The sequence below is a fragment of the Scomber japonicus genome, chromosome 24, assembly GCF_027409825.1.
Source record: "Scomber japonicus isolate fScoJap1 chromosome 24, fScoJap1.pri, whole genome shotgun sequence".
Taxonomy (NCBI): Eukaryota; Metazoa; Chordata; class Actinopteri; order Scombriformes; family Scombridae; genus Scomber; species Scomber japonicus.
Genome location: NC_070601.1, coordinates 15,447,209 through 15,472,749, shown reverse-complemented (window position 1 = coordinate 15,472,749; position 25,541 = coordinate 15,447,209). Strand labels below are relative to the sequence as shown.

At 39.6% G+C, this 25,541-nt stretch overlaps 1 protein-coding gene across 5 annotated transcripts in view; it reads right to left on the bottom strand.

The window, feature by feature from the left end:
* Positions 1-25,541, bottom strand: part of dmd (dystrophin) — a 208,415-nt gene that overhangs the window by 19,657 nt on the left and 163,217 nt on the right. For 4 of the 5 annotated variants that reach the window (XM_053314365.1, XM_053314368.1, XM_053314367.1 and 1 more), the window contains 8 exons: positions 14,340-14,401; positions 14,011-14,085; positions 10,724-10,925; positions 9,957-10,042; positions 8,472-8,629; positions 5,157-5,323; positions 2,144-2,255; positions 185-321 (listed from right to left, as the gene is read on the bottom strand). In XM_053314365.1, coding sequence (XP_053170340.1) covers positions 185-321; positions 2,144-2,255; positions 5,157-5,323; positions 8,472-8,629; positions 9,957-10,042; positions 10,724-10,925; positions 14,011-14,085; positions 14,340-14,401 — 999 coding nt within the window. Of the gene's footprint in view, positions 1-184; positions 322-2,143; positions 2,256-5,156; positions 5,324-8,471; positions 8,630-9,956; positions 10,043-10,723; positions 10,926-14,010; positions 14,086-14,339; positions 14,402-17,089; positions 17,096-25,541 lie in introns of all 5 variants that reach the window. The other variant, XM_053314366.1, reaches the window with a different exon arrangement.

Sequence of the window (25,541 nt, the reverse complement as noted above, 5' to 3'; positions counted from 1 at the left end):
CTAAGTTGTTTCTCCAGTTCTTACATGAGACCCAGTGGTTTATTTAACTGTAACAGTATCAGTCAGGCTTTATTTATATTTTGAAATTCTAGTTTTTAAAAATTCAGTGATTTCTTTTCAGTTCTTGACACCTTTCCACAATATGAGGCATCAGTCACAATAGATGTAAGAGAGAGAGACTCACGTTTCCATGTTGTCTCCCTCCAGAATGGTCTGGACAGGCAGGTAGCCCATGCGTGGATGTTTGGCGAAGTAGCGCTTGGTCCTGAACTTGTTTTTCAGCACCTTGGCAAAGTCCCTGACGTCCTCTCCTGATGTAGTCTGGAGAGAGAGAGAAACAGGGCACAAAAGTGGCTTTGTTAACTGCAGTGGGAGTGGGACACACACACACACACACACACACACACACACACACACACACACACACACACACACACACACACACACCTTTTAGAAAACACTGCTCATTTATTTCAAGTCCTTTTGACTTTATTCACACGTCCAGTGAGTGAAGTTAATGGCCTCATTGTCAGGCCTGAGTGTGCCATTACAGTTACAAGAAAGAGGAAACAGATTTATGACTCTCTGCCAGAGCTTCAGTGTCTTCATTTCAGCCTGAGGCCTGAGCTGAAGACATCACTGTTAACCCTCTGTTTCCACTAGACTACTGCTACAGCAGTGCTGGATTTGCACTGAAGTAATGTTTACTGTTGAGAAACACCATTAAAAGACACCAAGGTGCTTTCATATAGCAGGGATTTCAACAAGCATCAGTAGTGGATAACCACTTGGGGGCAGCAGAACAAGCTGCAAGCACAGCATTCACATTTCATGTTGCAGTGAAGTGGAAACGTGTTAGCAAACAGATGCTATGATATTAACACACCTAGCAAACACTGAGCAACATTGTCATTCATTCTACATAATGAATGCAAGTCTACTATTTTAGCTCAGGTTTTGACTATTAACTTCTGAGAAAATGACACATATAAAATAGTGTACAGTGGCTTTATCACAGCCTTTTCATTGAAAACAGTCAGGATGATAAGACATGGCGAGAATGAACCAAAACACTACAGTTTTGGGCTGTAAATGGCAAAGAAATGAGGTGCTAAAACACTTTGTATTTTTGGTAATACACACATTTACTTTCTTGCTAAGAGTTATATAAGAAGATTGGCATACTTTTCATGTACACTAAAATATGAAGCTAGCGCTAGCAGCTAATTAGCTTAGCTAAGCACCAAAACTGGAAATACAGGGAAACAGCTAGCCTTGTTCTATTCAAAGGTGAAAGAAACCATCAACCGTTATCTCCAAATGTGGTTACAGCATTTAATTCCTCATGAAACCACAAATATTACATTTCTGTTTGACTGACCCAAGCTAGCTGTTTCCCCATGCTTCAAGTCTTTGTGTGAAGCTAAGCTAAGCTAAACTAAACTAATCATGGTGGTTGTAGCTTCATATTGTGTGCAGTGGTATTGATCTTCTTTTCCTACTCTCTGCAAGAAAGCAAATAAGTGAATTTTCCAACCTGTCAAACATCTCCTTCTATATAACAGTATTGATTAAAGCAACTTTAACCCACACTGTGAATACTGATCGGTCCACTGTTTCTTTATGGCAAAAAATGAGCTTAAACCTTTTTATTGTGACAAAGGGGTGGATAAAAAATATATACTTTTCTGTTTCATATGATAGCAAACCAACATCTAACAAGACATTTAAAGATGTCACTTTGAGATTCTGTGAAATTGTGACTGAGTGAAATTATAATACATATTACATTGTTTACTGACTAAAGAATGTAAGGTGTATTATAATTTCACTCATATTTGTTGTAGATATGAATCTCAGTTGGTAAACAGGGTTATTAGCATTAATAATTGGGGGATGTTCATTATACAAAGAGCACTGCTGATTAAACAAAGGCTTATTGAAGGTGTAGGAGCAAAGATATGATGATAAGAAAAACATCTGATTTATTGAAGTAAGGTTTTGGCAGATGTGAGTGTGAGAATGATTTTCATATCATAACCAGTGGAAGCAAGTCTGCCACCTTACACTCACATTGTTTTTGGTCACTGTTTTAAATTTACATTTCATTTGCACGCAGCAGAGTAGGAATATATATTCATACCGGAGTGCAGTACTCCACCATGGGGTACTGCATCTTGTGTCCCTTGGCGACACGACCGGAGAAGAAGCAGCTTTGGCAAATGTCATAGTTGAAATGTTTCAGACTCCGATATCTGCGGAGGAGAACGAGAGAACGAAGGAGGGAGGTCAAGAAAGCAAAGGAGGAAGAGAGGAAGAGTGATGAGGAAAGAGAGTAAACAAACGTCAGGGTAGAGCGGAAGAAAGGAGCAGAAAGGGAAAAGGGAAGACAGACAAATAGAAAAGAAAGGGTGAGAATCAATAAAGGAGCAAAATTTACAGCTCTGTTTTCCCCAAAGTAGTAGTAGTTAAAATTCTTTCAGCCCACTACCTAAATGAGAAATTTATTCTCTGGCCCCGGGACTCTTCATTAAAATTTATCACCACTCTTGTCATGCAGGGGCCCACCAACAATAGAGCAGACACACCTCCCTTTACAGGTCCCAACCTTTAGTTTCAAAAACAGTCCTCCTGGGCTTCACTGCTATTTAAGGGCTGGGGCAGCAAATAGGACCGCTGCACTTCTATCTTTCTAATCATATCATCAATCATTCATATGTACAAGTCGGCTGTTTTACTGCTGCTGCTGCTGAATTAGATTAAGCTGACAAATAGTTCCACATGCTTTTATACAGGCTGAGCTCCACTGTGGTGACAGAGAACAAACTCATTGATCACCATGTGCTTTTATTGGAATAACAACATCCAGATAAAGGTTTATGAGCTTGTGAGTAATGAACAAGCACATTTTTATCTTTTGTACCCCTCTTAAATGTGTGTTCATTTTGATTTAAAATTACAGTCGTGTCTTCTGTGTTGTTCTGTTCTCCTAACTAATGTTGCAAATAGAAAAGGCTGAACAGAAGATGTGTTTATTTCACTGTAGGGTCAAGAGGATGGAAGACTGATTTTTTCCAATTTTATGAAAAACTAAAGGTGAGTGTTTTTATATCACATGAATATAGTTGATGCCAGTGTTTATCGAATGAGGCCTACAAGTCTCTCGATAGTTGGGGTTCATTTTAAGGGAGGAGCTCATTCATGGAATGTGATAATTTGCATAATCAACAAACAAACTGCTATATAAAGCTGCCATTTGGCTTCAGTTGTGGGCAAGTTTCATTCATACAAATGCTTCCAAAGGGTAAAAAGATGAATGTCATACTGCATAGCTTAACCACTTCTTGTTGGGGATCTGCAGTGTCAGTAATGGTAACATGAGAAATCAGCTGCCAGTGACAGAAATAAAGAGGGGATGATTTTATGTGAAGTTACATGCTTAAAAAAAATACATTGATAAAGAAGCGTGGCTCATGGGGCTTCACACTGTGTGATAGTGATAATCTTCCAAGTTGATGGAGTGTCACACTGTGTGAGATGGGTCTGAACAAGCTGCTCTGTGACGCTGTGTTTAAGCACATCAGCATGCTGACCTGACGACAACAACCTGTTGGTGTTTACCATGCTCACCATCTCACTTTGGTGAATTAGTGCTAGATGAAAAGTGAAGAGATTGCCATAAAAATGTAAGAAAGTGACCTTAAGGGACAGAGAATGTTTTGTACAGGGAATACTTTTGTCTGCTGTAGCTGTAGAATAATATGAGCTAACAAGTCTGTTTTACAACATTTTTTTGGGTCATATTCCCATGATACATTTCTGAATTTAGTGTGTCTTTGGTCTCAAAAGCTTTAAATTGCCCATCGATGAAAGTTTCTCACTCTTATCATTGTCAGCTATATGAGATATCTGTTCAAGCCCGGGACAAAAGGTCACAGAAGGATTTGCGACATGAATAAATGTAACAAATTCTCTTAAAATCTCTTGTACGTGCCGCTTAAGAATAGATCTTTTCATATGAGTGCTTCTTGCATGAGGCCTGATATGAGCAGAAAACAAGAGAGAGCAAGACATATGAAGCTAATCCCATGCTTCTTTGAACAGATGCTGAAGCCTGGTGTAGAAAGCACTTCACTGGGTGTCATGATAAAGAGAATAGCTCTGTGCAGCCACAGAGCCGCCTCGCTTTTGTTCCTGTGTGCCCGTGCACGACACATAAAGATAAATATGAAAAATCCTGCTTGTGCTTCTTTAAATAAGAAAAACACTACAGGGGATGCAAGGATGCTCACTGCTTTAAATATGAACAAATATGTATTGTCTCACTAATCAAAAGGGAATGTCTTTGCTCTCAGTTATTAGAAACAATGGTGAGGTTATTAAAAAGAAAAGCAGCTGATACATGTTATAGACTACTGTATTATACAAATGATGTCAGTGCAGGTAAAACAGGTTCATTCCTACAGACTCCACAGCCTTTAAGGTTCTGTGCTGCACCACGCAAGAGCATAATTCTCATTCAGTTCCAATTTAGGCTAAATTGAAAATGAAATTAATTCTGTGTTTTACTGCCCTTTACGTAATGACATGAATAATATAATGCTCTACAGCAAAAAGCTCCCAATTCTGCTCATTTTTCTTTCTTTTTTTTTTTTAGGTATTCAGATGAGCTGCCGAGAAGGTAGATTGTGTGCGGAACTCTTCAACTTTAACGTGTTAAATATTAATAGTATTATAAACAAAAAGCACCCTGAAGGCATGATGAAAGTGTAAAGTGAAGGAAAAGAGAGCTGAATGCAAATGGTGTAAAACCAAACTTCAAATGCACTATGATATTTACAGATGCTTTCATTGACTCTGAACTATGTTTTTGTCACATAAAAGCAAATAACAAAGTCAGGGAGCTTATGACAAAACAAGATTAGGAAAAAAAAATATTCATGCTATTATTTTCAGCAAAATAGATGTGTGACATGACTTCCTAAAAACACCATCAGGCACTTCTTCAAAATTCATCCACATGATTTCTGACCAAAATCAAACAGACACTCCCGTTCTTAAATCTCTACACTAGTTCTCTACACACAGAATTGATTTTAAGGTATTACCTATTTGGAAATCATGTTATTATTATATAACAGTTTGAGTCTCCTGACCTGAAGCCTATGATGGGACACTCTTTACAGATGTTACACTTGGCTTGGTGTTTGGCGGTCTCTGCGGCAGCCACACGGTGCAGGACAGGTAACCACACCATGGACTGAGGCTCCAGACGCATCCAGTCCAAAAACATGGCGGCTTCCAGCTCAGGTTTGTTGTTAGCCTGAGAAAACAGTTACAGAAAGCACGGTTTAAAAACACAAAAATGAAAGTTGCTTTCAATGTGACAAAAAAAGTCATTATCAGGAAAAGGTGCTGGAAACTGTTCAATCTTATCAGCTGGTGATGAGCTGGATTCCTTCCTCATTTGAAGAAGTGTGTTTTTCTTATTGTGTCTTTTTGTGAGAATCAACACTGAACACACACTGTGGTTTAGTTTGACTCATCACACACACCGTCCTGTTGTCACAAATACTCACTAGATCATGATAAATGTGGATTAATCCGCTGCTGAAAATAGTTCCCAAACAAATGTGCTACTTCCTCCTGTTTGAGTAATGTTTATGGAGAATTACTGAACCTTTTAAAACATGACATGTTATGTTGTTGCTTTTACATATTGACATAGGAGCCAATGGGCTTAGAGCTTAGAGCCACAGACACACACTCTCTTGGTTTTTGTCCTTTTGTGGAATTTATAACATGACTAAAATATCACTAACCTTTTTTAGACTGTGTTTAGATTTATCTTTAGTCATGTCTGTATTGTTTTAAAAATGAAAGAGCTGAACAGACAAGAAACAAAAATAATCTAACTTTGTGCATCATTTTCCCATCAGCAGGGACTCTGGGAACTCCAGGGTCTCGGAGTTTTCATGGAATTGACGCCCCACCCCCTTATCTCTCACTTTTTTTTCTTTTTTTCTTACTGTCTCGCCCACATGCTCCCTGACTCCTCAGAGGAAGCAGCTGGAATGAAGCTAAACTGTCTCCAATTTTAGGGCTAGATGAGATTAGATAGTCCACCTGGTGTGTGTGCCTGAGGGTGTGCATGTGTGAGTGTGTGTGTGCAGGTGTGTGTTCATGTACTCAACTCATCAGAATCTAAAAAGGAGCGTTTGTTTAAACCATATCACTGTAATTAAAAGCTAATATTTCAGCTTTTTTTTAATTCCTTCTATTATCATTTAAAATGTTTGAGATATTACCGCTATTACAGCCTCAAAAAGATGACAGAAACTTGATGCTGACAGCTCTCACACAGCATCAAGGCTTGAATTAGTGGCTCTGTCAATCAATGTGTTTATGGAAAATGTCTTCAATAACATCACAAACAGACCAAGTAGGCAGGAGATGAAAAACAGTGTCTGGAGCCACGATTATCTCCACAAATCACACTGTTGTGCTCAATATCTGAGTCGTCTCTGAGCACCGCCACTGCTCTCTGTCCATCTTTCCCTCCTAGCACTGCACACAAGCAGCTTACAATGATAACGAGGCCACATTTACTGTTTGAAATGCACTAATTTTTTTAAACAGTGAGTTCTTTGTCTGCAGAGGTCAACAAAGGCAGCTCATGTGTAGTTGGTGGCCATCAATTTTGGTTTGATCAGCTGTAGCTTCCCAGTAAATTGTGTGTTGTTGTGGCTGAAAGAGCAGCCTTCAGCTGACTGAAACACACACTGAGGGCTCAGCTCAGCCAGTGTGAGCTGACAAATATTACACTTGTTATGTTACTGTAAGTGCAATAAAAGCTTCTAGAGTAAAAAGCAGAGAAGAGTAATGTATTAATGTAATCCACACAGAAGATGAACTAAATGATGAAAAATAAAGCTGTAAAGAGTGTGATTTACAACACAACAAAATAAATGAGGTTTTTCTATCATCCCATGATATCTGCTGTCATATCACACAGCCCTGCTGCTAAGACTGAGGCTGAAATGGCCATTTCCCAGCATCCTCCCTGGCTGATTCAAGACACAGAAATAAAGAAACAGCATTGCAGTGTAAAGCCAGTTATTCCTAGTATTAACTTACTTACTAAAGTCTGATACAGTAACATAAAGGAAGGCTTTTTTATGTAACCTCACAAATGAATGGAGTTACTTTATGATGCTAAATCTTGGCTTTGTAAGTAAAACCATCACTACAGTAAGTAGTAAGTTAGTTAGTCCAACATGCTAAAGATTATGTCTGATGTTAGAGCAGATAAACACTGTTCAATGTCCTACATTGCTCTGGTGTGCTTTGTTTTTTGTAAAGCCTACAAATAAAAAAGTCTCTACATAGAGCCTATCTCTGTGACTACAGCTCCAAACACACTGATTTTGCTTGTGGAAAAAACTCAAAGCTCAACAGACCACCTGTGTATTGTTGTGGTCACACAGCTTTGATTGGATGTGGGAGGAGTTTAGTGAACAATATTACCGTTGTGTGACACAGAACAATGACTTCATAATACAATTCAGAAAAAGAGCTCAATCCTATGTCCAAAGTAGAGACATGAAACATGAAAAATAGTGGATCATCTCTCAGAGATCAGAGATAATCCAGTCACACTGAAATTACTGAGATCCTCTGAGGAAATAAAAATATATGTATGCTACATTTACAGTCTGCTGCGACACATAGAAACATTAAGGAAATTCTGTTTTGGAGAAATGGTGACTTTAGTGTCCTTGCTGTTGTGCGATGTCATGCTCTTTTCATTTTCTGCAGGTGCATTCATACATTGTCTTTATTCTGCTTTATTTGTTTGGGAGATTTTTTTTTTTTTGGGCCCGTCCGCAAAAAAATTCCATGTTTCCATGCCAGCAACATCTCTGCAGCTGTCAGAGATCATTTGTTTGATCCCCTGCAGTCTGTCACTCACTTCTCCTGGCTGACACTTCAATTCACACACAAACACACACAGACACAGACACAGACAAACACACACACACACACACACATAGACTCTGACCCTATTTACTGGAGTCTGTGTTCCCTCTCCTCTTGTTATTTTCCTTGCATTTATCGATGTTTTGCCCTTTTCTGCAAAGCTTACTGACAATCCACTTTCTCTCTATAAATAACCTGATTATGCCTGACATGAATAAACACTTGGATGATGAGTGTGGCAGTAGGAATATGTAGCCTTCATCTGGAGGGCCTTAGGCAGAGGTGCAAATAGACGTGCAGGAAATCACAGTATTTTGCAGTCCTGTTACTTTTATTAGAGTCCATTCATTATCACGCTGTGTAACTGTGTAAGGTCAAATCAGGCTGCTAACTCAGGCTGAGACATGTAGAAATGAGTGTTTGGGTTGGTGTGTGTGTGTGTGTGTGTGTGTGTGTGTGTGTGTGTGTGAGAGATAGAGAGTGTCACGTACAAACTGGAAGCAGCTGCGGACGGAGGGCTCGATGTTGGAGCCGCCGAATGAGGCGACCTCACCGAGCTGCCGGGGGATCTGGATGGAGTCGTGGAGGAGGAGGCCCAGACGACGTTGGTCGCAGAAACCCGTCGCGCTGGCAACCTGCCTGAACAGGACTGGAGGAGGAGGAGAGAGAAAGAGGGATCAGACAGGACAGGAAGAAGACGAAGAAGAAGAGAAGAGAAGATGGGGAGGCGAGAGACAGAGCAGACCTGCAAATTTGGCTTTTCTGAATGAAAACTGTAGCACCTGTGAGATTCCTGCAGATCACATTGTTTTGTTAGAGGTGTGATCTGTTCCAAGCTAAATGCAAATGAATCCAACAAGCACTGGTGACAGATTGAGGTCTGATTGCATTAACCCTCTCAGGAGAAAGTTTGAGTCACATTGTAGAGTGATGCTGAAAAGATAAATACTATCAGTCTATCCAGGAAACATACATAAGCTTTACTCCTCCCAGCTGGAACTACTTTAACCAGTGTTCTGTGGAAACAGCCTCTACAGGGTGGGTCCAGTCTGTGCCTGATGACAAAATTGAAGGCATTAATGGAGCTGAATGAAAGAGAAAGTGTATGAAATCACATCTGGATTTTAGCTGATATGCGACACTTAAAATTAAGGTCACTGAAGTTTAAAGAGGGTGTAGTTTTCAGTGACAGGAGCTTAAAGTGTTGCTGTTTAACAGAGCTGCAGTAATGCTATTTTTTCAGTGTGAGCGCTTTCCCTTCTAGGAGGTAAGTCACTTCATCAAAAACCTCCATGTCTATTGTTTTCTATGTAAAATCTGCTGCATCACTGGCATCCACTGTACAGATGGGCACATCATGGTCACTGTGCTCTGACTACTACTTCAGTCTGTCTGCTCTTTATGTGTCAAGAGTTTTTTGATTAGCAAGTCCATAGACTGTCAAATAATAGTCAAACAATGCCCTCCATTATTTCTCAGAGCTCAATGTAGCATCTTCAAATTACTCATTGTGTTTGACCAACATTCTAAAACTCAAAAGATATTTATTAGAAGCATCACATTAGAGAAGCTGAAACTAGGAAGAATGTGGGATTTTTGCTTAGTAAAATATATAAAAACGGTTTGTAATTCGTTTTCAACTAATCACATCATTTAATAGTTTCAGCAGTAAAAATGATGCATATGCATGAACATGATTGAGTCAGTGTGTGTTAGCTCATTGGGGTGGGCGGGCTGGCCTTTTGTAAGCCATCCACAGCAGCATTCATTAAAAAAAACAAAAAACATATTTCTCATGCCTCTATTTTCATCTCCCCCATTTACATGTTAAACATGTTCAAATGTGATTCCGGGGCAACCCCTCAAATATCATCCACTTCATTCCACTTGAATTTGAAAGCCTGGTGATTTTCAAAAATCATTGAGGACACAGGGGAGAGCTCTGACTGAAAATCACTTCAGTGTGTTTAACTTACATCTGTATTTATCCTCCAGGTGAGCCTTGCAGAGTGAGATGATTCCAGTTTTGAACGAAAGAGTCCGGATTTTTCCCGTGCGGCCACTAATAACCAACAAAACACATGAAAAAACATGTTCAATCAGAGAAGGGTCAGTGATACATAGGGTTGGCAAGATGAGCAATTCAAAAATATCTTGAAACAGTGTCTTAAAAGCAGCATCAGTTTTGTTAAAATGCACATTTAGTATTTTTGTTGGTTTTATGTCATTTGAAATGATATTTGCACCATTTTTTTAACCAAAAGTAAGACTGAATGCTCCTGAAAATGGCAAATGGTGTAACCACAAATGATAAATATTACATATGTTATCACCTACAGTGTATTTAAGTGGACTTATACTAATAATGACTTCATTTAAAAAATGTAAATGTTTCCTGATCTCCATGATTCTCCAGATTAAATGTCATATTTAGAACAAATGTATTACATTACCTTTATTTAATATAAAAAGTTATTAGGTAAGATCATGCCAAACTAGTTGATATGGTGTTTTATTGACAATTTACTGTTTGCAAGTTGAATTATTTGGTAAGTTTTTTTGTGGTTACACCACTTACACATTTTGTGCATGTTATTCATACATTTATTTTCATGTTTTAAACCCTTTAAATTTGACCCATAAATCAAAGAATGAAAACTCTTTTGTGTGTGTGTGTGTGTGTGTGTGTGTGTGTGTGTGTGTGTGTGTGTGTGTGTGTGTGTGTACAGTGTGCTCCACCTACGTGTCGTAGACGTTGAGGAGCCAGTTGAGGCACATGTCTACACACAGCGGGACATTGACCAGGTGGGAGTGTGTCTGCTCCAGCCGCTGGTAGAGGCTGGTCAGACAGGTGACCAGCTGAGAGATGTCCAGCAGCTGCTCGTTCTGCTTCAGGCCATGCTGGTCGAACACCTCACACGCCATCGGCATGCTCAGCAGGTCCACTGCAGAAACAATCAAAGAGGGAAGAAGAGAGAATTGTTTAAACACATGCACGTGTGAGGCAGCAGGCTGAGCTGAGACTGTCCTTCAACTGCAGCAACTGGGTTTAAACCCTCAATGTTCAAAGAGTCCCTGAGCTCTACGCTGCTCAAGGACAGTAGTGAGAAGGTGACTTCACTCCAGGGATCAATAAAGTATCACATTATTCATCTTTAGCATTCATTAGGTCCACTGAAGGACAGAGAGAAAGGAGAGAGGTGTGTTACTAGTGAGAGGAAGTCTTTAAATGATCCTGGCATGGCTGATAAGGTTAAAGAATGTGTTTGAATTCACATACCTGTACTGGTACACATACATGCCACTACAGGCATGAATTTTGTGACTTTTGTGACTCACTTTCAAAATGTGGACGCCTCTAAACAGGATTCCTTAAAAACATGATGCTATTGAAGCAAGCATCACTATAGTAACCTTTGAGGTTCTGGTTCTGCTTAAAGCTTGCATTGATTGATTATGTTGCCACTTGAGCCTGCACACAACATGACCTAATCAAGTTTACACATGTTAGCAAACAGCTGCTTATTTACACACTCAGAACACACCGAGTATCATTAATAATCATTTGCAGTCATGTTTCTATTCACTTGAATTGAATTGAAGTCCATTATCATCCTTCACTCTGCTGAGAAACATATCTGCTCAACGCTCTGCTGTGTTCATCAGCTGCTTTCTAACTCTGTCAGTCAGCTATTTGGTGTTGAACACAGTAGAGTACAGAGTTTTTATTAGAGTCCTGTGACTGGAAATAACTCTGATGAGAGCTCGGGGTTCATTTGTGACTTTTAATTGAGTTTTGTTTGCTTACAAAATTGCAGGATTGAAAAGTCTTTCTTTTGGACAATTGTGCAAGGACATTAGTGAAGGAATGGCATTGCTGGCCGAGTGGTTACTGTGCAAGCCACACAATGGCAGTGTCCCTTTGACCACCAAATTCTAATTAGTTCATCCTTGAGACCAAGTGGATATCTGTCCCAGAATTGAAAAATTGTCTCAAGGCGTTCTTGAGATATTGTGTTGATGAGAATGGGATGGAAGGACAACATGAAACATAATACATCTGGCCACAGCTGTCGATGGCACAGAGGCAGAAAAACAGTGTGGTGTGTGCAAAAGTTTAGGCACTGTAAAAGTTGGAATAACACACTACCTGCATCCTCCTTATTATGACATCCAACGTCAGAAGTATGCAACAACAGAACATCATTTTGGACACAGGTTCCGCATACGATGAAGTTAAAATAAACTCTCTAGCCACAATAAGCAAAGGTATGTTTGGAGAACAAAAGGGGGTGGATCTATCATACTTTGGGCTTGTGTTGCAGCCAGTGGCACAAGAAACACAGGTGGAGGAAAGAATGGATTCCACTAAATAGCTACATGTTTTTGAAGCACAAAAAAAAGAAAAGCTGAAGCTTAAAAGAGGACAGCTTTTAAACATACCTCTGAACACCTCCAGACACACAAGCTGGAGGTTTTGGAGATGGCCCTCACAGTCCAACTGACTTCAACATAACTCAGCTCTTATTTACAACTGTACATTAAATACAAGTTGTCTGACTGTCAGTGCTAAATGCTTCAACTAGAGAACAAAACGTCCAGTTTAATTATCAGTTCTGTACAGTCCCAATGATAAAGTGTGCTCACTAATGGATCTGCTGCTGTTTGTTACTTTACGAGTCATCTACTTTGGAAGCTGTATGGTTGACTTCTCCACACTTCAGCTTCTCATAATCCACAGTGCACAATTGTCTGTCCCTCTTGTTAAATTGAATCTTTGAGTTGACTCCTGTTAAATTCACTGAGACAGCCGCCTGGAGTCACTACAGTCCTGTAAACTGCACAAAGCACAGCGTGTAGTGTAACCAATAAGGTCACAGCTTCTGGGACTGTCTTGACTCATAGTGGCTAATATAGCAGCAAACATCTATGCTGGTTTTGGACTAAAAATAAACATTTATTTTTTAACATTAGATTTTCACTATTTTGACATTTAAAATGTTGCACAAAGACAAAAATTACGTTATTCTTTTTATTGATGCTTTCCATTTTGCCCTCCATTTGCTGCTGTAACAATGTACATTTTCCCACTGTGGAACTAATAAAGGAATATTTTATCTTTAATTGATTTATCACTTAGTCCTTCATTACACAGTCATTTGATCCATTATTTATATAAAAACATTGACTAATGCAGCTCTAAGGTGTTATTAGCCATTATGCACTTTATTCCTATGTGTGTCAGTCAATTTTTCTCTTTTTATCTTCTCTATCCCTTTTTTTAGCATTTATTTTTTTCCCTTTCTTTTCATGCATATGCAGTTTAAAAAGCATGGACGACAGTAAAGGTTCTATATCTTATTTAAATGCCCATTTGTAGTTAAATAAAAAGCAGATTCCTACAAAAGAATGAAAAGAATGACTTCAAATGAAGTTAAAAAAAAGAGGAAGATAATCACATACTGTAGAGACAGAGATGAGAAGAAAGAAAGAGCAATAAAAAGAACTCTTCGTCTACAGCAGGGAATAAAGTGAGCAAAGAGTTAAAGAAACAACCGCTCTGCCTTCTCCAGGGTTAATCACCAAACCTGTTTGTTTGTATATTTAGCAAGCCTCTGTAACATAAATAGTGCTTCGGTACTGTGCGGTTGCAGTCAGCTATACGCCTTAAAAACATATCACACACATAACAGCTTGGAGGCGGCTCACACTTTACAGATCCACCGGCGAGAGACGAGAGTGGTGAGTAAACACGCATATGGACGAGCACGCACGCACAGACTGTGAGAGCAGAGGCAAAGATGGAAGAAGTGAGGAAGACTAACATGGCAAATGAGGTGAGCTTAAAAAAAAAGAGAGAGATGGCGAGTGATGGAAGAAAATGAAGAACAAAAGGAAGAGTGTAGGAGGGCTGGAACACAATGAGAGGACTGTGGATGAACCAGGAGACAAATCCCTATGTCTCTCACACACACACACACACACACACACACATATAAAGTATATATACACACACAGAGGTGTACTTACAGCACAGAGCCTTCTGCAGGCGTCTGAGCTTCATGGCTGTTCTGTAGGCTGAGAATCGAACGTTGTTCAGGTCCGCTGGAAGAGAAACAGAGTCAGAGATGAAGAAGGAGGAAACGCTGCAGCTACACGTCTCTGTTTATATCCACAATTTTACTTTGACTAACTGAAGCGAAACTAACAGCCTGGTAATTTCTTCATTTCATCTTCATTCAGCACTGTAATGTATAACCAAGTGATGCAGCAGTTTGTTTCACAGTCAAGTAATCCATGACTTCATTAGATGTTAGTGTGTGTGTGTGTGTGCATGTGAGAGAGAAAGTGCGTCTTACCCAGAGACTGGTAGAGCTCGGCCATCTTGGGATGGTCCCAGCATGTTGTCTGGGTCTGGTGGCTGGAAGGGGACAAAAAGAGACATGACGGTCATCTTTTATTCAGTTCGCTTGCGATGTGAGGAGCTTAAACTTGTTCTACTGCTGTTTTTGCAGTGAGTCAGTCTGGATAAAGACAATCGGCTTAACACCCAAAATGACTGAAAACTGACTGTGTTGGTCTACACTGAAAGGATATTCAGTCAACCCTAATTCATAGAAATGGGATGGACAAAATACTAAGAACAACTCTCTGAAACAGATGATGCATTAGACTAAAAGTTTTGTCTAGTCATACCAATAAACTGGCAAGTGAGAATAAGTCCACATCATAGAAAAGTGAACTGGTCAGATTTATTCAAGCTTATACAAACATCTGATTATATGAAAAGTCTTCCCTTAAAACAGTGGAAAAAATATGATTGAGTCATGAAAAATGTTCTGACCTTTAATGAAGTTAAAGAAGTCCATATGAAAATGCTGCATATTGTAACACAGTCACTACAATAAATACCAATACGAGTCTCCACTGAAATCCTGTTGTTATCTACAGTGAGTGTACAGTTACATGTTTTGTTCTCAAGGCTCTGCGCTTCAGAACATTCCATTTGAAAGAAAAGTCATGGACACTACATTAAAGTGCCAAGTCTCTGCTTCAGTAGGAGAAGGTTTACATCAGTATAGAAAGAACTGTGTGAGAGGAAATCTCTCATTTCCTTCAAGCTCTAGCAGTTGGTGAACACTGTATGTTATTGTGATATTGGGGGAAATGTTTGTTAAAAAAAAGGTGAACACAAGCAGCACATGTCCAAAACCCAATATGACACATAAGATGGGCAGGAGAAATGCAAGAAAAAAAAGGAAGGTTTTAAAAAATGTCACAAATAACATCTTGTCCATCTCTTATACTAAGGTGGTTACTGAGGTAAAATCAAACCATTTCAGGACTATTCAATGCAATTCACAACCTAGAACTGTAAATATGGGTAAATAGAGGTGCACAAATCTGACTTATTTCATTTCCAATATTGAAAGCTGGGCGTTGGGTGTCAGCTGATACTGAGTACAGATCCAATACCAGCTGTATGCCTCTCTGTGTGGAGGTGACTGAGTTCATTCATTTATGTATCAGGAAACATCAGGCTAGTATCAGACCATTATCACTGATAGCTGATCCAGATATTTGAGTCAGGATCAGACTGATACCTGATATTAGTAACTAAAAAACACATAACTAAGCAAATCTATCATAATCAACACATTTACCAGCACCAATTCAAATGGTTGCTGTTCAGTTTCTTCACTATAGATATATTAAAGCCTCTATATAGTCCAGCGAGGTAAATATGAAGACATATGCAGCTGCAGTTTGGAATAAGAACTGCTTACTAAAAAAAACAAGATGAAAAGTGCTTTTGGATTCCAATGAAATGAATCTCAGTTGCTGATGAATTCGATCAGCTTTCCCGAAATCCGACACTCACATTAATCCTGTTGTTTGTGTGTTTCTCTCCTCCATCTTGTAATCTTAGAAAATAACAACCCGCTGTGGCACTGGTGCTCCACAAAAAAAAAAAAAAATCTCACAGACTCCATCCCCCCTGTATCACAGCAGCATGATAAAGGAGAGAAAGGAAGGGAGGAGAAAAAAAAGAAAGAGGCAGAGGGAGAAAGAGAGATAGATGGCTGCTGTGTCATTCTCCCCTCACACATTCTCTCCTCGTGACTGCTGCTCGCCGCTCGCAAGGGACTCGCTTGTGTGTGTGTGTGTTGGAGACAAACAGATCGGGTGAAAAGGGGAGCCTGGGTGTGTGTGATTTACTCCTTTAGAACTGCAATCATAGAGCAGTCTGTGTGTTTTCTCACGTAGCAGTAGAACATCTTAAAACCCTTCAACATTCCCATTATTCCATCATTCCTGCTGAATCCTGTCCTGTGCGTTCTGTGTCACTCCTGCATTGTGCTTCCTGTCCACACGCAGGTCAGCACCAATTAACCCATTTAACTTCCTTGTGACCTGCTGCGCTCGCTGGAATAAAGCACTGCCGATGACAGTTGGGAGCTTTCAAAGGACCGTGTGGAACAATGAGGCTGTCAGAGGAAATGAAACTGGCAAAAAGACTTCCGAGGGTGACACCTTCAAGAAATGGGCAAAAAGTAAATGGTCTTCACTTTATATCTGCGTGCTGCGTGAACACAGCCGGGTTAAGCTGCTACGAGGCCCTCCGGCAAAAAATGAGCAGCTGGGTGCATTTAAACTCTCTACACTTTCTCTCTGCTGTAATACTAACTGACACAAACATTTACTGCATGGTAACTGGATTAAACACATGCATTTAGGAATTTATGTATATCTAATGGTAGATAATGCATCTCAAAAGACTCCCTGGTTAAATAAAGGTTTAAACATATATATAAAACACTGACTCATGTCAGTTAATGGTGTACTTCATCAGTACATAGCTTGGTTAAACTATTACAAACCAGTTCACACACAGTAAAACACCATAGAGTGCTATGGTCACATTTGTATATCCTTCTGTAATAGGTGGTGTTAGCAGCATGGTGCTACAGAGGCTAACTAAGTGCTAGTCGGCAAACTAATGGAGCTAAGATGCTAGCCAGCTAGGAAAATGCTAGCACTACTCAGTCACACCACAAAGCGCTATGGTAACATATGTACACACATGTCCTTGTGTAATAAGCAGCACTCATATCTTGGTAATATAGAGGCTAATTAAGTGCCAGGCGGTGAATTACTAGAGCTACCATCTAGCCAGCTAGGAAGATGCTAGCGCTACTCAGTCACAGTCACAGGCTGAATCTGAAATCATATTTACCATCATCCATTTTGTTTTAGTGTTTTAATTTAGTAATATACTGTAGAGAGCAATAAATAAGTGAATGACACACAGCTATTGTCACATTAGCTTTCCAAGCAAGCTAGCCTGATATTTATTCAGTTAGCAAGCTTATTAGCTCCATCACTAGCGGTCTCATAACTGTCTTAAACCATGTTATGTGTTGTGGAGCAGTCCATGATAGCTGCCTCCTATTTTATTTAGCTCTTCATTTCCTCAAAGGTCAGCACTGCCCAGACAGACGGCTGTTGGTCAATGGTGACAGTTTACGTGTGGAAGTTCATAGATCTTTGAAAGTGGAAGATCTGGAAGCAAATCCACAGATCATGATTCCACTGAAAAACCTCTGTTTAATATGCTGGTGTGGTGTGGAGCCTTAAACCAGAAACCTCTGGGGTCTCTGGAATTCTGAGGCAGGGGTCCACTTTGTTCAATTGGTCGGTTGGTAATCCAGTCGTGACTGTCAAGAGATACAGTATAAGTCAGAATTGCTTACTATGAATCCAGTTCCCACTACTTTAGTGAACTGTTCCCCAGAGGCTTTATAGAGAACATGTTCAGAAAGTCTTCATCTCCTTCTACTAATCCTCTCTGTTGTGAATGTAAAACTACAGTAAAATAATCATTTTGCTCCTGAGATTTTGTTTTTTCAACAGTAGCCACACAATAAGCTCTGTGGCTTTTGTTCTGGCTTTGCCCACAAATCTGCTTTAACTGTATGATCTCTTATAATACCTGTTGGATATTTCTCAAGTTTCATTTTCTATTTTTGGTATTGTGCAAATAAGCTAAACGGTTCTAGACTCGCACTGCATATGCATCATACTGCTGTGACAGAAGCCATTACTTCACTGCTGCTTACTGGTTATTTTATTACCTTAAATATGGTGTCAGCATTTGCTGCAGTTGTATAAAAGTCAACATTCAGCGCACATCCTCACAGTGTTTCCTGTTTAATCCCAGCTGAGTGTCATGATCTGAGCTCTAATTTGCATTTCATGCCATCTTTAAACACCCACTTTGAATTGAAATGCCATCTAGAAAACATTAAAACTCCACTTATATTAAACGCCGGCAAAACTAAATATGTTACTGTAAAGTGAAGAGCTGATTTTCCCCGTCATTAGTTCCACTTAGTTGCTGTAGTAATAATTATTGTACTAACATAAAAATCTGGGCAGCTAATTTGGCTGCATTAATAACAAAGTGCATCCATTTGCGGGTGGGGGGGTGGGGGTGAAATAAAAATTGTCAAAAATGTTCTCAATGTTCTCAGCCACAATAAATATGGTGTGAAGTGGTGTCAGACGTTACTGTAAATGTGATGGTAATGTGCCAGCTGCCTATTTACATAAAGCTAATGGAAGCCACATGTCTTACCAGCCAGGCAATTAAGGTTTTTTTTTGTTTGGAGCGCATCAAATATTTGAAAAGTCCTTCACAGGAGTCGGAGAACAGTGGATTCTCAAGAAATCATTTATACTGTCTTCCACTTTATGTGTCAGATGGTTCATAAATAGACGTTTAGCTTCCTGCGATCTTGGAAATGAACGCGCCTTCTTATTTAAGGGTGTGTGTGTCATTCACAGTGTCTGGGAAGTTAAAAGCCCATTCAACGCTGGTTAGAGGGAAATATTACTTCAGTTTTGTTGCAAGAATAAATGTGAAAATGAAACAAGAACTGGAGAAAACTTGAAGATAACTAAAAAACAGACCCCCCCCATTCTGCAGAACACATGAACAGCAGGTGTACAAAGTGGGTGACCTCTACACACAGAGGGTGTTATGGATCATTTGGACAAGAAAGCAAATACACTACCAAAAAACTTTAAGCTGAGCAAAACAAACAGCAGTCCTGTTTAAAATACAGAGCTGCAGAGAAAGCTGTTTTCTGCTTTATAATTCAGGGCCTGAGGCGTGTCGGCGCACAAATGCAACCCCGCCCGGCTCGTTAAAGCACACATGTCGAGTTGGTCACACACAAGCGCACCTGCAGTTAACCTTTGTGTGGAAAAGTAGGTACAGAATAACAATCCATATGCTGCCTTTCTCTGCTGCGTGCCCTTGTGCTTTTTTCTCTCTCCTGCTTCCCTGACTCTCTCCCACACTCCCACTCCAGATAATGAGGAGAGGGGTCCCGTGGTGAAGAGCTACTTAAAAAATCCTCTGAGCTCAGAGTTTGTGTGTACAGTAGCTGGGCCGCTTGGCTCTTCGTCGACGTGCTGCTCGGACAAATGCTTACTAATGACCGCGTGGGATCAAATGCAGCTGCTTTCATCCGGAACGCCGGGGCTCGCTTCTGACCGACTCGCTCGCTGGTTCCATTTCTCTAAATTAGCCGAGAAATTCCGACAAGATGTCCTTGAGCAAGGCAGCTGTTTATATCAGCTGCTGGTGAGCAGAGAAAAGTGTTATGTAGCTCTTCTGTTCTCTTCTGAGTTCATCTCACTCTGCGATTCTCCACACAGGGGTCAAAAAGCAATTGATGAGTCACAGTTGCAACAATACAAAAAGGAGTTTTATTGAGTCCACTGCACTGCTGGACAAGAAAACAATAGATACTCTGTTCAGCTGCTTTTCTTTGTAATGATCTAAATTCCTATAAATTCAATTCTCACGCTTGACTGGCACAAAGGCCAAAATGTGAAAACACCTACATTATATTTCTATTTGACAGCATATTTAATTTGAGTAGTAGTAACTTGACAGTGTCCAAAAACCTCTGAATCTATTCACTATGCAAGCTTCCACCTATATAAACATGACTTACTACCAGTTGAATGATTAACCTGGCTAAAGTCACTTCCTGTTACACTTTCTGTGTCCACACTTCACCTTTATTTTTTACATACTAGGTGTTTAACTTGACCGTGCAGAGATTTGGCTTTTATTGGCTACTGTAAACAAAAAAGTAATGTGAAAATTCTGGTCACTTCCAGGTTTCTAAAATAGCCTGTAGCCAGTTAAAATAACAACATCACTAGTGACAACTAACATATGAGCTGTCATTAATTAGCATCACTGTGTATTAACTAAAAGGAAAGTTAATTAGCTATCTGTGATCTGGTGTGTGTTCTCTCTGTGTAACACCACTGTACTTTTGGACCTGTACTTTAGTTATTTATGCAGATGCTGAAAGCTGAACCTAATTAACTTGATGAGCTGAAACAGCTAATCTATTAATGGATTAGCTGATCGACTAAAGTAATCAACCACTGTTTTAATAACCCATTCATCAATGGAGTCATTGCTTCCAGCTTCAAGTTTCACACTCAGTCAGACAAAGAAAAACAATGTGAAAGAAAATGTGAAGGACATTTTAAACAGCAAAACTATGCATTGAATTAATGACAATAATAGTAAGCTTAATAAGAGTTTTGGATTGACTGAAGCTAGTTTGAAATCACATGAGTGTGTATGACATCAGTGACTTCAGCAGTTGAAGTGTGAAGCTGATGGTGAAAGAGATCTAAGTGAAAGACAGACTTTCATCAAGAAGTCTCCGTTTTCTTATTCTCTTTTATTTAAAAAACAAGACTCCAGTTTTACACAGAAAGGGGATCAGTGAGAGATCTGGATCTGGGTTCACGCCCCTCCCGGCTCATGTGTCCTTGAGCAGGACACCGAAAAGCTCCCGGCTCCTGGGAAAGAGAATTCCCCCCAGAAGGGATCAATAAAGTCTCGCATCGTATTTCACTATTGCATCAACTTCAAACCTTGAATTCCCTGCACCCCTCTGTGCTCTGACACACCACCCACCTGTCCTCAGCACCTTATCTGTCTCTGCCACCCACAGCCGCCTATAGGAAGCCAGCTATATGTTAGCAAAGAGGAGGATGCTGCAACTCTATTCTAACATTAGCACACACACTCACACTCACACACACACACACACACTCACACTCACACACACAAATCCTAAACTTGGACTGTACTGCAGTCCTACTCCACCAAACCACATTTCCCAGTGAGATTAATGAACAGAGAGAACAGTAACATATCAGTATGGGCTTCAGAAAGCAACCATCTCTAGTTTTTTTTTTTCTTCTTCTCCTCTTTGAAAGCTGACACTGTCTCCCTAGAAACTGTATCGTGGCCTCAGGACAGAGCCAATGTGTTGATAATGCATCGTAAACTCTCAAAAGATAAACTAGCGCGCTATGCAGCTCCGGAGAAGCAGTCAGGGATTCGCTGCCTTGCTCGAGGGCGATCTGATTGATGCTGACGAGGGAAGGGAAGGGAGGGAGGGATGGAGGGAGAGCGGAGGAGGAGGGGGGCATTCAATATTCAAAATCCCCAACAATGTTCCAGTGTGAATGGGGAGAGAAACCAATAGAGAGTCTTATTAAAACAACACAGAGGAAGAGGTGACCAAAAACAGACTGTAACATGTTGACTATGTTCATATTAGTTTAGTATGGTAGCTACTCAGAAATAAACACTAAGTAATAGTATAGCTGATGGTGATGGGAGTGTCACAAGTTAAAAGGTAATGATAAATGTAGATTTTGACCTGTTGGTGGCGCTGGAGGAAATGTCTGAGGAGCACCAAAGTTACCAGCATCCATCCTCATGACACTGTGAGTATCTGCTCTAAATTTTTATGCAATCCATCCAGCAGCTGTTAGATATTGTAGTCTGACTGACTGATAATGTAATTTAGTAATTGAAAGATAATAATGATCATAAATGGAGGTATTGTGTGGAGTGTGAGGAGATGCATATAAGGGCTTGACCAATACTGGATTTTTGGGGCATGGTAAATTCTGATATCGGTATATCAGCCGATAATCTTGCAGATAATCTTATACATACAGAATATGTACATGAAAATCACATTTTTTGCAATGTGGTTATCAAACACTTGTGACAAAGATATGTAATGGAGGCTGTGATATTTTAAGTTTAAGTTTAACTATATTAAACTATAAAATGAGTGAAACACTAAACTTCACTGGGAATTTAATCATTACAAATGACTAGAAATAATAAAACACATATTACAGAAAAATGTTTGTATGCATTAAACTTGAATTAAGAAAAAGGATACATATACAAAAAATGATGCCTATATAACTTAGGCTAATATGGGCTAAAATGCTACTGTAAGGCTTTAGTATGAGCTCATGATGTAAAAGCTAAGACCTGAGCAGCATCAGTCAGGCTTCATCCGGCACTGCACTGCATATCTTATCAAACCTAATGACACATTATTCAATGAATGTTGAACCTGAAAGCATCTGCACCTCTGTGTTTTTATCTTATTTGTTCACAATCAGGTTTTTCTACCAGCGATTCCTCTTCACACTGTAAAAACAACAACAAATCAGCTACTCTGACAGTGAAAAAAGCTTTGATTGGATTATGTCTCAAGGCTTGCTTCAAAATCGGAAACGCTCCTCTGTGCTGTGCAACTTAAAGTTGGTTTCCACTGCCATCATTCTCTGACAGACAATAACACACACACACACACACACACACACACCCGTGCTGTCACACAATAACAAACACCCGCACACGTGCAGACACAATGCTACATATTGCAGTTAACAGGCAGCTGAATAGCTCATTGCGGCGCTGACAGATAGGCGTTTTAAATAATGGATCCGCACAGAGACGCGAGTGTCACTTCTCGCTGCAGTCAATTATGGCTCTTGGATGAATGATTAAAGGTGGTTTATGGGCTACGGCGATGTCTTCCTCTGCCTATCACTGAGAATGAGCCCCGGCAGAATGTTTCCTGCACACCAGGCGTCTGAATGAGACTCAGACAAAGGCCTTCGGGGAAGTGATGTGAACAAGAGGCGAATTAAATAAATAAATAAATAAATAAATAAATAAAAGAGAAGAAGCATGAAAGGCGTATTCATCAGCTGGATATTAGAGGGAAGCTGTTTGAGAGAGAAAATCTAAAAAGAAATGACAAAACCTGAGGGATCACGCAGAGCTGTGACTATAATTACTTTGTGATCATTCATCAGGATGACGACTTAGCGTTCTGCAAACAAGATGACTTAAGTTGAGGTTTTAGCTTCTTATTTCAACATTATGACAAGAGATATGGAGGAGTTATATTATTGTCAATAGATCTAATGACAGGATCAAATCAGCCACATGTCAGTGTGTCTCTCATATGTTCACACTTCCCTGCTCAGCTCCAGGCCAACTGCTTCATACTCAAATCATCTCACAAATATATACTGTCAGTGTTTTCAATGAATCAGTCATTTCATCAGACAGCTTATTCATGGAATATTGACAAAAGAAAATATAGAAAGTCATCCCACTTAATAACATCTACTTAAATGTTTCAATTTAAAAACACTTCAGTTCCTATAGATTTCATTTTTATATGAAGGAGATGATTCATCAACTGACTGATTGACAGAAAATCCATCTGCAACTACTTTGATGATTGATTTCAGCTATTTTTCAGCCAAAAGTGTCTAAAATTCTCTGGTTTCAGCTTTCTTTCATCTCATATGACAATACATTTAAAAGCAGGGCTGCAACTAATGATTCTTTTCATTATCAATAAATCTGGTGATTATTTTCTTGCTTAACTGAGTAGATGTTTGGTCGATAAAATGTCAGAAAATAGTGAAAAGTGTTTCCTGAAGTCCACCAAAGAGATTCTGTGTATTACAGAAAACAGAACATATTCACATTTGAGAAGCAAATGAAGTTTGTGTTCTTAAAGAATGATTTTACATGATTAATAGATGATGATCAGTGGAATGGGTGGAAAGGACTCATCATTGCAGCTCTGTTTAATATCTGTGAGTTTTGGACTGTTGATTGGATTTAACAAACTGAGCACATCAGCCTGAGCTCTGACTAACTGTGTTTTTACATTTCATAGAGTAAAAAGTTAATAGAGAAAATAATTGGCAGATTCATCAGTAAAGAAAATAATCATTAGCTGCAGCCCTGGATTCATCGATCAGTCCACTAACAGAAAAATAACCAGCAACTATTTTAATAATTCATCACTGAAGTCATTCACTGGTTACTGCTTCTCAGCTGGAACAATCTGCTGCTTTTTCTTTCTGTTAATATGATGATAAACTAAACCATGACAGCAACTTATCATTATTTACTTTACTGATGAATCTGATCATTATTTCGATGATTCTTCTGTTAGTTGTGTGGTCTATGACATGACACTGAATAACACCAACCACACTGACGTCTTCAAATGTCTCACTTTGTCCAACCAAGAGTCCAAAAGCAACATCTGAGTTTTCAATGATGTGAAAGCAAATAAATCCTCACAGCTGAACGATGTGGATACAGAGAATGTTAGATGACGACTGACTGAAGAGATGAATGCATTATAAAAACTGTTGATTCATTCTCTGTGTAAACTCTTTCAAGCTCGGGACTGAATATCTGAAGCTTTTGGACAGTTGATCAGACAAAACAAGCAGCGGCTGATTAATCAATACATGGAGAAAACAGCTGACAGTGTTGCAGCCTGACAAGAACAACAATGAGTGTTGAATTAGCTGGGCTCTGTCTGCAGTATCAAGTGAAGGAGAATGATGGTTTTGTCACAGGTGTCATTTTCTATACATTCTCACATGTATACACAGCAGGGAAGGCCTGTCTGTCATTAACCTTATGTTATGTATAACATAAAAAACACTCCTCATACTGCACAGGCTTTTCAACATCGACATGATTCAACCCAAATGGAACAAATTCATTTCTCACACGTTTATACTTTGTGACCTTTGGTGAGTGTTTTTTTTTTCACAGCCTCTGCTTTGCTGTAATAATCAATGTGAAATTGCATGAAAGGAGAACACAAAAAGAGAGAAGCTTTTGATGGCTTGGGTTCAGGGAGGGTTTGAAACCACTGGTAAATATAAGCGATTAGAGATAACGCTCGCAACAACTGCTCCCTCGTCGAAACGGCCCGCGGGCTTTTCTATCAAGCCTTTCAAAAGCCCAGAAATCTAATCTATCATCACCATCACCGTCACAATCTGATCGTACGCAGGCTGAAGACTAAACGCTTCATTAGTTTAACTCTACATACAAGAAATCAGTTGAAAATTCAACCAGAGGCCATGGGAGGCACGGGTAATGACTTGGAATAAGAGCAGATTAATACTAATACGTGATTAATATGAACGCTTTGAAACATGAAACATGGATTTAACTTTTTTCTTTTGGCGCAACTTTTACATCCAACGTCTGGAAAGTCACAAAGGGGGGGGGGGGGGGGCAAGAGCGATCTCTCTTTCTGGAGTGGCCGACATTCATATTTTTCATTTTGTGCTTTGAGCTGCAGGAT